Source organism: Haliotis rubra, unplaced genomic scaffold, assembly GCF_003918875.1.
Source record: "Haliotis rubra isolate DU_JTF1 unplaced genomic scaffold, ASM391887v1 Scf316, whole genome shotgun sequence".
NCBI lineage: Eukaryota > Metazoa > Mollusca > Gastropoda > Lepetellida > Haliotidae > Haliotis > Haliotis rubra.
In genome coordinates this window covers 1110168-1122963 of record NW_025766987.1, presented here as the reverse complement: position 1 = coordinate 1122963, position 12796 = coordinate 1110168, and the positions used below count along the sequence as shown (strand labels likewise).

At 39.9% G+C, this 12796-nt stretch overlaps 1 protein-coding gene across 1 annotated transcript; it reads right to left on the bottom strand.

Annotated features, from left to right (window-relative positions):
* Positions 1-6382: 6382 nt before the first annotated feature.
* Positions 6383-11948, bottom strand: LOC124283461 (perlucin-like). The gene is made up of 3 exons (XM_046719524.1): positions 11603-11948; positions 9193-9372; positions 6383-6778 (listed from the first exon to the last, which is right to left on the bottom strand). The coding sequence occupies exons 1-3, from the start codon at positions 11898-11900 to the stop codon at positions 6543-6545; spliced, it is 714 nt and encodes a 237-aa protein (XP_046575480.1). The 5' UTR covers positions 11901-11948; the 3' UTR covers positions 6383-6542.
* Positions 11949-12796: the final 848 nt, after the last annotated feature.

Here is a 12796-nt window from a genome sequence, read left to right as displayed (position 1 = left end):
CGTCTAATTACAGACCAATCTCTTTAACGAGTTGTGTCTGTAAAACCATGGAACGAATGGTTAACAATAGATTAACATGGTATCTTGAAACATATAACCTTATAACAGTATTCAATGTGGTTTCAGGAAAAATCGTAGTACCATTGATCATTTGGTACGTTTGGAATCTTTGTTAAAAAAATGTCTAAACCAGTACAGGATCAGTGTCCCCAAGGCGCGGTGGGGTAGCCTAATGGTTAAAGCTCGTCACGCCGAAGACCCGGGTTCGAATCCCGACATGGGCACAATATTGAAGCCCATTGCCTGTCACGTGATATTTGCTGGAATAGTATCAGCGGCGTAAAATCAACTCAGTCAGTCAGTCAGTCAGTGTCCCACAAGGCAGTATTTTGCCTGTCACTTTATTTAGTATCACGATCAACAGTTTACCCAAGGTTTTAAACGATTCAATCGATGGATCACTTTTTGTGGATGATGTTAATATTTCATGTCGTGGCAAAAATATGCATACTATTGAACGGCAAATGCAGTTTTGTTTAAACAAGATAAATAAATGGTGCCTTCAAAACGGCTTTAAATTTTCTAAATCAAAAACTAATTGTATACACTTTTGTAGAAAATATAAACCCTGAACTGTTTCTAAATTGCTCTCCCATCAAAGTTGTCAAGGAGGCCAAGTTCTTGGGTTTAATTTTTGACTCTCATTTAACGTTTCTGCCGCATATTAAATCCCTTAAAACTAAATGCCTGAACGCACTTGACTTGTTGAAAGTGATGTCTTTCAGTGGCATTTAGAAGTTGCACATTGATGTCCAAGATAGTTTAATGGATTAAACTTCTTTTTAATTTCCCTCACGACGTTTCGAGACCATTCCAGGTCCCTTCATCAGGTAAACTGACAGTTAGGACTATGACGTCACAATGCAAGTGACATCACAGTACACTAGGGAGAGTACAGTATAAATGAGGTTGAAGTGTTAATTACATAATGATGAAAATTCATGCTAGATAATAGAGTTGAAAGTTGAATAGTCAAGACACAACGACTGCTAATTACACAAAAGTTACTTGATAGCAGGCTTTCCAAAAAGTAAATAGTAGGCTTTTTCTATTTATCTAAAGTTAATCAAAAGTTAATCAGGAGGTCCCACGCACTTGGCAGGTAGACACCTTGATCACGATTCATTGCCGGTTTATGACTCCTTATCTCAACAGCCTCCTGTAGTTTCCTCATACACCTATATCGATCATTGGTCCGTTCGAAGCTTGATTATGGCTCCATCGTATATGGTGGAGCCTGCAAAAGCAACCTAAAACTATTAGATTCTGTCCATCACCAAGATCTCAGACTTTGTCTTTGATCCTTCAGAACGTCTCCTGTTGACAGTCTCTACGTCGAGGCAGATGAGCCTTCTCTTACCCAACGCTGTATAAAATTATAACTACAATATATTACCAAACTATATTCTAACGAGACTAATCATTATTGCTGCCGACATTGAGCTGGAAAATATATCTCCTTCCCGTCTTCTTTCTTCTCCTCCTTGGCAATTGGATAGGCCACAGGTCGACCCTACACTCACTAAATATAAAAAATCAGAAACTTATGACTTACAATATAAACAAGAATATAATCAATTAAAGAGTAAATATAATACATACAAATCCTTATTAACAGATGGGTCCAAGGATGGTGACGCAGTTGTTTGTGCCACTGTCATAGGATCCAGAACAATATCTTCCCGATTACCAAATAACAGCTCTATTTTTACAGCAGAAGCTAACGCCATATTAACAGCTCTTAAATATATTAATAAACACCGTAAATATAAACAATACACAATCTTTTCCAATTCTCTTTCGTGCCTTCGGGTCATTAAAAATCTTTCTTGTAAACATCCACTTTTGTTGAATTGTTTAATGAGCCTGCTACTGGCCAATTCGACATTGTCTTTTGTTGGTTACCCAGCCATGTTGGGAACACAATGGCTGATATTGCTGCTAAGGCAGCACTCAACAAATCTGTGACATCACTTCTTATTCCATACTCTGACTGCAAAGCTAGCATTTGAACCTACATCCGTGATCTGATGCTGAAGAAGTGGGACACCCAAGTTGATATCGATAAATTACATGCAATAAAACCTTCTGTTGGTTACACCTACTTGGGTTGTCAGTCCAGATTTGAAGAAGTCATCATGCGACGATGTCGTATTGGCCACACAAGATATACTCATGAATACCTATTGAAAGGCGAGGATCCTCCGTTTTGCATCCCTGATGATGAAAGAATCACGGTCAAGCAGTATCAGTTTTCATGTAATTATTGCATTTTCAAAAGAATTAGATTTGTTAAATGATTTGTAAATACACAAATATTTTATGATTGCAAGTTTGAATTAGTAGCTAAGATTGTTAGTGGCTGTATCCTGTAGTCCCAAAACATTCACGGTAAATTGAAACTTTCCATTATTTAATCGTAGAATATGTGTAATTTTAATGTATGGCTAGATGTATCTAAATTGCTGACAGCTGAAGGGATGATGTAAATCCAGCTAGGGTCCATGCAGGAAGCAACTGTACTGTAAGTCCCCATGGTCCCTATTATGGTGATCTACCTTCAGTTGTTCGCGATCTATAGCCGGTTTTTATATTGTATTGTCATTTATAGGTAAAATATTTTTAATTTTATTACTAGTCTTAAAGTTATTCCTGTGATAATCTAGTTGTTTTACTGTCCTTCGTCGACAGGTGTTTTATAATGTAATTGTGTTTATTGTTAATTTATAACCTTTTAAGTAACAATATGGCTGAAATATTGCCGATTTGACTATAAATTTTAACTCACTCACTCACTCAAAAGACATTAGGTTATTCAAATACTCCAGTCTAGGTTGGGTAAATTTACATCTCTGTCTCAAGATGTTTGTTTTAAAGTGTTTGATGTTCAAGTATTACCAATTTTGGCTTATTGATCAGAAGTTTGGGGATTTCATTCATTGCCGGATGTCGAAAATATACTCACTAAATTCTGTAAGTTAACTTGTGGATTGAGTAGAAATATTCCAAATTTTTTGGGTAAAATCTATCTTGGCTAGAAATTCTGTCAAAGTGTCCAATTATTTAAAAATTGTAATGTTTTGGCTTAGATTATTAACTCAAGAAAACAACTTGATATCAAAGAAAGCTTATACTTTTCAATAGGGCAGAGAATGGTAGTGCTTGCTGAGCACTCAAGGTTAAATCATTGTTATTTTCTTACGGATTCGCAGAGGTTTGGATTCAACAGAGTGTTGGATGGGCTGATTTATTCTTACACCAGTTTAGACAAAGATGTGTAGACATTGAGAATCAAATCTGTCATGAAAATATTCAATCTTGCTCTAAACTTGAACTGTTCTTTGCTGTAAAAGATCATTTTCAATATCATAACTGGGTTCGATTTATCGATGTAAAATTATTTCGAATTAATATTTTAAATGTTCTTGGATCTAATCACCGTCTTCTAATAGAAACGGGCAGATATTATAGAGTTCCACGAAATGAACGTGTTTGCCCTCTTTGTATTATACCAGTTGTCGAGGATGAATTTCACTTTTGCCCCGCGTGTCCATTTTACCTTGATCTGCGATCCAGTCTCATACCTCAATATTTTCACTTGTTTCAAACTCGCGAGAAAATGGTCTTGCTATTTTGCTCCACTAATCATAACATATGCAATAATCTGGCAAAATATATATTTCTTGCCGCTAAGAAACGTGATTCGTTTTCAAAGGGATACCTGTGAAATGATCTCTTAGTTATTTTAATGTCCTTAATGTACGTGTATTTATTTACAGCGCTCATGTCACAATTGTATTTCATCATGCTCTGTACTTGTATAATGGGCCGGTGGCCCCTGTACTGGAATAAAAGCAACTCAACTAGAAGCGTTTGAAGAAATATTTGCCAAATATTTTCACCAAGAAAACATACTAAGCAAATTGCATGTGCAAGTAAGCGGAAAAGCATGCGTATCGATCACTATAAAAATGCAAAAGATGTGCTTAACTTTTTCATTCTTATTTGCCTAGAAAAGAGGAAATCATCATGCCACAACTGAATGGCACCAATCGAAACATCGCCATTGGCCGCCTTGAAGATGGGGATTCGCAGTCTGCAGTTGCCCGACATTTCAACGTTCATCAGAGCGCCGTTTCTCGCCTTTGGCACCAATTCCGCCCAATATCACCCGGGAAGCGACCGTCCAAGAGTTACCACCCAGGCCCAGGACTGCTACATCCGGGTTGGTCACTTACGTCATCGTCTTGCTACAGCCGTGGAGACTACACAACGCATCCCTGGTTTGAGAAGAATTTCCAACCAAACTGTCAGGAAGTAAAGAAGGCCAGTTCTCGCCCCTGTTTTGAGAGACTTCCAGTGGCACAATCGGTCGCGGTGACGTCGTAGAGCCCGGAACTGGAACCTTAGAATGGGGCCAAAATGGGGCCAGTTTGGTTCAGTGATGAATCACGATTTCCTCTTCACCGGCGAGATGGAAGACAACGTGTTTACCGTCGGAGAAATGAACGCTTTGCCCCTATAGCTAATTGCATTAGACAAGTCGACAGATTCCGTGGAGAAAGTGTCATGATGTGGGGTGTGATATCCACCAACACCAAGTGGTGGTTCAGGGCAATTTGACGGTAAATCGGTACATCAACGAAGTCCTTGCACGTCACATGCTTCCGTTTATGGTCCGACAGAGGGAGTTACATTGCCAGTTTTGACGTCAATGTCTTTCAATGGCCTTCCCCACCACCAGATCTAAACCCGATAGGACACCTATGGGATGAGCTCGATCGACGTATACGTCAACGTCAAAACACGCCTCAGACTTCCCCAACTGACCATCGCATCACAGGAGATCGTCGACTTATCCAGTCTGTGCCGACACAGTGCCGAGCAGTAACTGCTGCCAATGGTGGCCATACAAAGTACTGACTTTGACGCCATCTTCTAAGAGCTCTTCAACCGTCCGTGTGGACCCGGGGGCATATTTGGTCCACCAACCTGTTTGCCGTGGGTTGCGCCCCTGTGTCGGTGGAGGACGGGAGTCTGGTGGTTGAGGTCACTGGTTCCAGAAAAAGCGTTCCTTTGCCCAACACACCACTTCGCCCCTGACTAAACGGGTGGTAGAACTGGCCCGGTTCTATCAATCGGCTGGTCACGTCATGCCCTGTGCTACAACTGTATAATGTTGCACAAAAGTTTTAAAAAGTCATGGCGGAATTATTTGATCTCATACTTTCAAATACTTAATTTCAAGTATATTTGGCCAAGAGTCGTATGCCCAGAAGGCGGTGGCTCATGGGCCAATCTGCTGCAATCATTAATCTTTTAATTTTCTGTGGGAGTATATCATCCAGGTATCCTTGGTGCTGCAAGTCGGAGATCCGCTTGTTTTTAGCATTGACCTTGTGATACTCCGTGGTGGGTGGGGAGCTCGGATGATGAAATCTAAATAACGAAACATGCCTTACGAAGCCCCCACCAAAAAAAGCAAACGTCCTCTTGAAAATGATCCTGTTGACGACCTCAGACTATCCAAACAATTTGATCACTGGCCACGTTTTGTTGCCATTGAGACCAGAGATAACACAGCATTGAAAGTTAAACCCTTTTGCTGTGTCTAAGGGTATCCAAGGCATATTACTGACCGTCAGCAACCAGTGCTTGTCGTAAGAGGCGACTAACGGGATCAGGTGGTCAGACTCGCTTACTTAGTTGACACGTGTCATCGTGTCTCCGTATGTTATCGATCACTGCATTGTCTGGTCCAGGCTCGATTATATACAGACCGCCGCCATATAGGATAAGATATTTATATAGCGCACACCTTCACGCAACTATTACATGCTCAAGGTGCTGGATTTTCCCCTCGATCATTGGATCTCAATATCACCAATCTCAATCCTTGGGGAACATGTAACTCTTGCAGCTACTAAGCGCACCAAGTTATCGCGGCTTTCCCATCCTTATATTACGAGGTACCCATTCACAGCTGGGTGGACTGGGACACATAGTCACAGTACTGTGTCAAAGTTTGCTGCACGTTGCTGTACCCGCAACTAGGTGTTTGCACGTATGCATGTGGCCACCATCTGATCATTTACCAACGGATTCGTGGGTTCTTATATAGCTGGAATATTGCTGTGTGCCGTCCAACAAGAACAACAAACAAATAAAACCTTCGTCTCATGCAAATCTGATCCAGGAATTTCCATGAAACACGTAGATAACGCTGCATTGATTTCAATGAACGTTTAAATACTAACGTGTTCGATCAAAATTTCATATCACACACAGATATGAGTCATTAACAGAAATTATATCAACAATTTGTTTGGAAGTGAAAATATTTAATAACCGTGATATCTATACAATGCACTTGACCGATTCATTCATCCTATGACGTCTGTGCCGTATGCAAGCGGGGTGTTTTTCTTGAAGCAGAAACAACTTGCTGACTGCCGGTAATCTCACATTTGTTTACAAGGATGTCATAGGTCTTTTTGACAGACGTAGCAATTTGACCGTGCACGCGCCCTGTCTTGCCACAAATATGCACTTCCATTTGTGGCTAACTTCTTGGCGATGATGTAATCAAACAATGGCTTATTAGACGGGAAACCTGGATACCAGGCGAAGTAGGTCATAGGTCGGCCATCATGGAATACCCATTGTCCTTCATTTGCCGCATCTGAGCCATCGATGAAGTAGCTGCATTTTGCAGTAGCTGAAAGTTTTAAAAAGACTAGAGTAAGTGAGTGAGTTCAACGTCACCTCGGCAATATTTCAGCCATATAGTGACGAGAAATGTTGGACATACACAATAAATACAAGTAGGTAAATAACTAGTCATCGACGGACTGTAAAATAACTAGAGTATCACATATATGGATATAAAACTAGCATAGAAAACTAAAACATTTTAATTAAAGCAGACAAAACAATATAAAACACGGGCTATAGATCGCCAACCACTGAAGGTAGATCACCATACTAGGAACCATGGTTAAAAAGACTAGAGTATCCGTATTTTCTCTTGAAAAGCGAGAAACGATTATCAGTGATAAATAGATATGTACGTTAAATTGCCAAAAGCATATTAGATTTTTTTGGCATTTAATGCAGAACTTTTACAGTTTAGGAATGATGCTTGGAAGTCTTAAGAATTAAGGCTGTCGAGGGGAATGTGACTAAGATTCTAAGAATCATTATATTTTGTGAAAGTCAATCTTGGTGTTCTCTACTGTGTCTTTGCTGGAGGGTGGCGAAGTAAAATAAAATTTCACTGACTCGATCTTAACAGTACTAGTCTCAAATCTGAGATACATCATTCACTGCCTTTAGGCTATTAAAAACCTATCTTGTAAACGTCCACTTTTAACTGAAACTATTGAATTATATAATGACCTTTAACTGATCAATACGACATCGTCTTTTTTGGTTAGCCAACCATGTTTGAATTTATTATAACACGATGGCTGATGCTGCAGCTAAGGCAGCACTCAATAAATCTGTAACCTCACTGCTTATCCCATACTAAGATTCTAAAGCGGTGAATAGATCTTACATTCGTGATTTGATGCAGAAGAAGTGGGACACCCAAATAGGCATTAATAAACTACATGCAATATAACCCTTTAAAGTTTACACCTACTTGGGTTGTCGGTCCAGATTTGAAGAGGTCATTTTAAGACGATACCGTATTGACCATTCGTGAATACTCGTTGATAGGATCCTCCGTTTTGTATCCATTGTGATGATGGAATGACTTTCAAGCATGTTCTGCTTGACTGTGATGATGTTTCGATTTCAAACAATAGGTATGTCAATGTCAATACATTGAAACATCTTTCTTTATATCAATTCACATTCAATCATTGCATTATCACAAGAAATAGAACTGATATATTTTTCTCTATTACAGTTGTGTAAATAGATAAATGTTTTATAATTAGTAGTTTAAATTAACAACTGCTTTTGTTAGTGGCTGTATCCTCGAAGGGGGTTGAAGTATTGTAAAGTTATTTTCCTCCTGAGATGGTAAGTCCCAAAACATTCAAAGTAAATTAAAACATACTACTATCTTTAACCATGTTATTTCAATCTATGGCTAGATTGTCAAAAGAAATGTAAGTCCCCATGGTCCCTAGTATGGTCATCATCCTTCAGTTGTTGGCAATCAATAACCTGTTTTTGTATTGTACTGTCTTCTTTTAGAATTATTACTATTTTTATATTCATATCTGTGATAATCTAGTTGTTTTCCTTCGTTTTCAGGTTTTTGTAATTCGACTATATGCATTATGACTTTATAACTTGTTTCAGTCACGATATGGCTGAAATACTGCCGATACTGACATTCCTAACTCACTCACTCATACACGGAATCTATTGTCCTTCCCAGATGGTTCATTTAACGCACCGAGAATGGAAAAACATATGGAAAAAGAAATGCTTAGACTCACGACATGTTCGTTTGTTTGTTGTTTAGCGCCACAGGTCCAACACGACACACAATAAAACTAGGTTTTGTGATGTTTAACGTGAACATACTGCTGAGGAACTAGTAAAGTGGTGGCCTTATCCTGTACCGCTGCTATTTTGGATGCCTTGGTGAACACCAAATCTCATAGCTTAAACGTGAAAAATAAGTCACATAGCTATCAACACTGACTGAACTATCAACACTGACGGAATAGAGTTGCGTTGCATTTATGTGTATTTGTTTATAGTCACATCATGTTTTTGACCCGTGAATTGGTCTTCAGCAACCTATTCTTGTCGTAAGAGGCGACTAACAGGATCGGGTGGTCAGGCTCGCCGACTTGGTTCACACGTGTTATCGTATCCCAATTGCGTAGATCGGTGCTCATGATGTTGATCACAGGATTGTCTGATCCAGACTCGATTATTTACAGACACCGCCATATAGCTGGAATATTGCTGATTGCGACGTTAAATTACAGTATACATTCCTAAAATGTAATGCAGTGACTCGCAATACATCTGAGAGTATTTGTATGATGTTGACTGACTGTTGTGCGGGCGGGCGGATGAGTAGAGTTTTACGCCGCTTTTAGCAATATTCCAGCAATATCAGGGCACTGACTGTTGTGTGGATATGAAGGCATCTGTACAAACCTTTTGAAGAAGAGCTCTGTGTGACGAAGTGGTTCTGCTTGTCCTCATTGTCAATGACAATAAAGTGGTCTCCTCTTGACGTGCAGTCAGCAAGAGCATCGTCGTACATGGTCGTAATAGCATGGAACTGGTAGCAGAGGTTGAGGAGGCGGTTCTGGACGTAGTGAACTGGACAAACCCCTGAAACATAGTGAGTGAGTGAGTGAGTGAGTGAGTGAATGAGAACACAATTACTAACGCACCGTTCTTCATGTCGTACCAACGCCTTTAATCGTGTATATTTTGTAACATTTGTTCATGTATTAGATAATAACCAACTAGATAACTTGAGTTATTTGCACGAATGATTTAATCGTGTTCCCCCCTTGGCAAATTCCAAGTTTCCAGTTGATCAATCAATGTAACAATTTAGTGAAAAATTACGAAATAGAAAAGCCTACAGAAAACCTCCACTCAAGCATTCATGGGGTGTTTAGTCGGAACCTGATCGAAGTATTCACTTGAAACATGACTTTGATGGCATAGTTGAATAGCTGCATCAACTTCTAACATGACGTTTCTATTGTTGACAATAACAACCTTTGTCAAGAATTCCAACAGGCCCAAAACATTGTAAGCAGTCCTCAACCAATTTAAGGAACATTAAATGTTGTATGGAGCAAAATAGAAAGAGGACCTCTAGAGTGTTATTGTTAGCCCAGTCGTTAAAGTGACCGCTCGTCACGCCGAATCCAACTCGGGTCCATGCAGGTAGCAAAGGTACTGTAAGTTCCCATGGTCCCTAGTACGGTGATCTACCCTCAGATGTTGGCGATCTATAGCCTATTTTAATATAGTGTTGTCATCTATAGTTAAAATGTTTTAGATTTAACTACTAGTTTTACATTTATATCTGTGATGTTCTAGTTGTTTTACTGTCCTTCGTTGACAGGATTTTAAGGATCTATCTTTACTTATTGTTAATCTATAACTTGGTTTAGTCACGATATGGCTGAAATATTGCCAAAGTGACTTTAAACTTTAACTCACTCACTCACTCGTCACGCCGAAGGCCCGTGTTCCCGTCATCGGTACAATGTGTGAAGCCCATTTCTGGTGTCCCCCATCGTGATACTGCTTGAATATTGCTAAAAGCTGCGTAAAAATTTACTGTGAAAACAGTTTGTGAAAACGTTTTTTTTAATGATAACGTTAACATCTCTGCTAAAAAGGGGTAAGTAGGGGCCCCCATGAGCGTCGATTGTGCATCCCTACTGGTCTGTTCGTCTTAATCAAACTGGGGAATGGGCCCCTTTAAAGCCTTAAAATTTTATGACACAAGAATATTTCCAAATTGTACTCTTCAAAGAAAAATGTTGAGTCTTTTAACAACCTATGTTCACATGGTGTTTTTGTCACGTGAACAATTAGCTTCTCCTTTAATGACGAATGGTTCACGGTATGGAGCTAATATTTTCGTGAACACCTGGTGGTTATTGTTTAACACCGCCCAGTATTCCAGGAATACCAGGACTGCACGGTATTACAGTTATACCGGTATGTCGCAATACGCCTTGCAAACGATACGTTTTGCAATGTATTTTTCTAAGAACCGGTATATCGGCTAATGAAGGTATTTGAAGTTTATTGATTATCTGTATGGTTTTTTTGAAAGTCTACACAGAGTTTTATTCAAACTGAAGTTTTCCATTGAAATTAATTGACAAATCAACAAACTTTACAAATAAACAAATTATAAAAAAGGAAAATACAATCCCTAAAAATCCAATCTAAATTCAATTTGTCAGTTATCTTATCATAACCATAACATTTATTTCAGGGCTTTAGTATTCAGAAAACAGACTCTGCATGTACAGTCAATGTCAGTCACTGTCAAACACTGAAGCTCCCAATATATCGCAATACATATTGCAATACATGTCGGAATACGGGTATCAGAAACGCAATATATTGCAATACAATTTATTTGCCCATACACAGCCCTAGTAAATAATAAAGTCTGGACCAGAGAACCCCGTGATCAACAGCATGACCTACGCAATTTGGATACGATAACATGGGTCACCCAAGTCAGCAAGTCTGAACACCCGATCCTCTTTGTCCCCTCTTGCGACAGTTATGGGTTGCTGCAGACCAATTCTAAACCGGATCTTCACGGGTACCACGAACACGTAAACATGTATGTTCAGCGTAACATACGTTAACATGCAAATGTGAATCACATCATTAAGGTCTGTTATTCTTGAATATGCATTAAAGATGGATTAACGTGCGGTATGAACTTTACATGAAGCACAGTTCGTCAGCATTTAATGGAATGAAATTTGAGCATAGGCGACAGAAATTCTATTCAAACAATAACAGAGAACACTTTCTTAGTTTTCTTATAAATACTTATGTCTGCCCTCACCTGTTGTTAAGCTGTAGTACTCGGTGCCTGTCTCTTGTTCTCCGTCTTCAGACGACAGGAACAGCACGTCATGGAGCTGACACCGTCGGTGTTGAGGTCTGTAAAACACAGAAATACAACCATCCTTCTCGAGACAAAGAAGTACACATGGTTTCCCACTGTGAACATCTGACACGTCAGAGATGACGTTTTTTGACATGATAACATTGTCAAATTCTGTCCATTTCTTTCCATACCCCGACCTTATCAAAGCAGTGCCACAACCCACCAAACAAAGTAGAATTAGCTTCAGAATCATTACTTCTGTCACAACCGGTTGCTCCAGTTGTAGTTACTGAATAGAGCATCTAAAGTATGATAGCTGACAGCAAATTCGCATTGATGCATCGATCGTTGGTTTGTGTTTGTTGCCTGGGCCCATATTCATGAGGCTAACGCGACATCCGGAATTCAGCTTATGTCGGTATGTGAGTGAGAGATCTAACTATACTGAGTCAAAAAAGAAACTTCACATTCTTTCTTCAGGGCACTATAAAAGAACAAGAGATGGTAAGATGGTTACATTGTTATTATTTCATTGCTGAGATCTGTGTGATGTACTCGATACACTGACAGTGCCATAATCAGTTCCATTAGGCTACACCGCCGTTCCAAAACATGGGTATACAGAATGTCAAGTCACAAGAATCAAAATGCGAAATTTCTCAGTTCAATATCGTGTATGGCCGCCCCGCGGATTCACCACTGCCAAACACCGTCTCCTCATCGACTGCCTGATGCTTGTGAACACGTGGTTGGGGATTCTGCGCCATTGCTCTTGCAAGGCAGCGCCAAGTTCCTGCAAATTCTGAGGTTGGTTCCTAAGACCACGAAGCCTTCTCCCAAGTGCATCCCAAACGTGCTCTATTGGATTAAGGTCAGGGGACCTCGATCGCCAGTCCATGACGTTGATTCCAGCGTTTTGAAGGAAATTTCGTGTCAACATCGCGGTATGCGGCCGAGCATTATCATGCTGGAACTGTAGACCTGGGCCATGAGCTGCCATGAAAGGAACGAGTTCAGGGGTGAGCACCTGGTCGGTGTAAGCGGCAGCTGTGAGGTTTCAACGGATGACCAGAAGTCGGGAACGGTTGTTCCCACAGAAAGCACCCCACACCATGCAACTTCCGCCCCCGAATCTGTCGACTTCCTGTA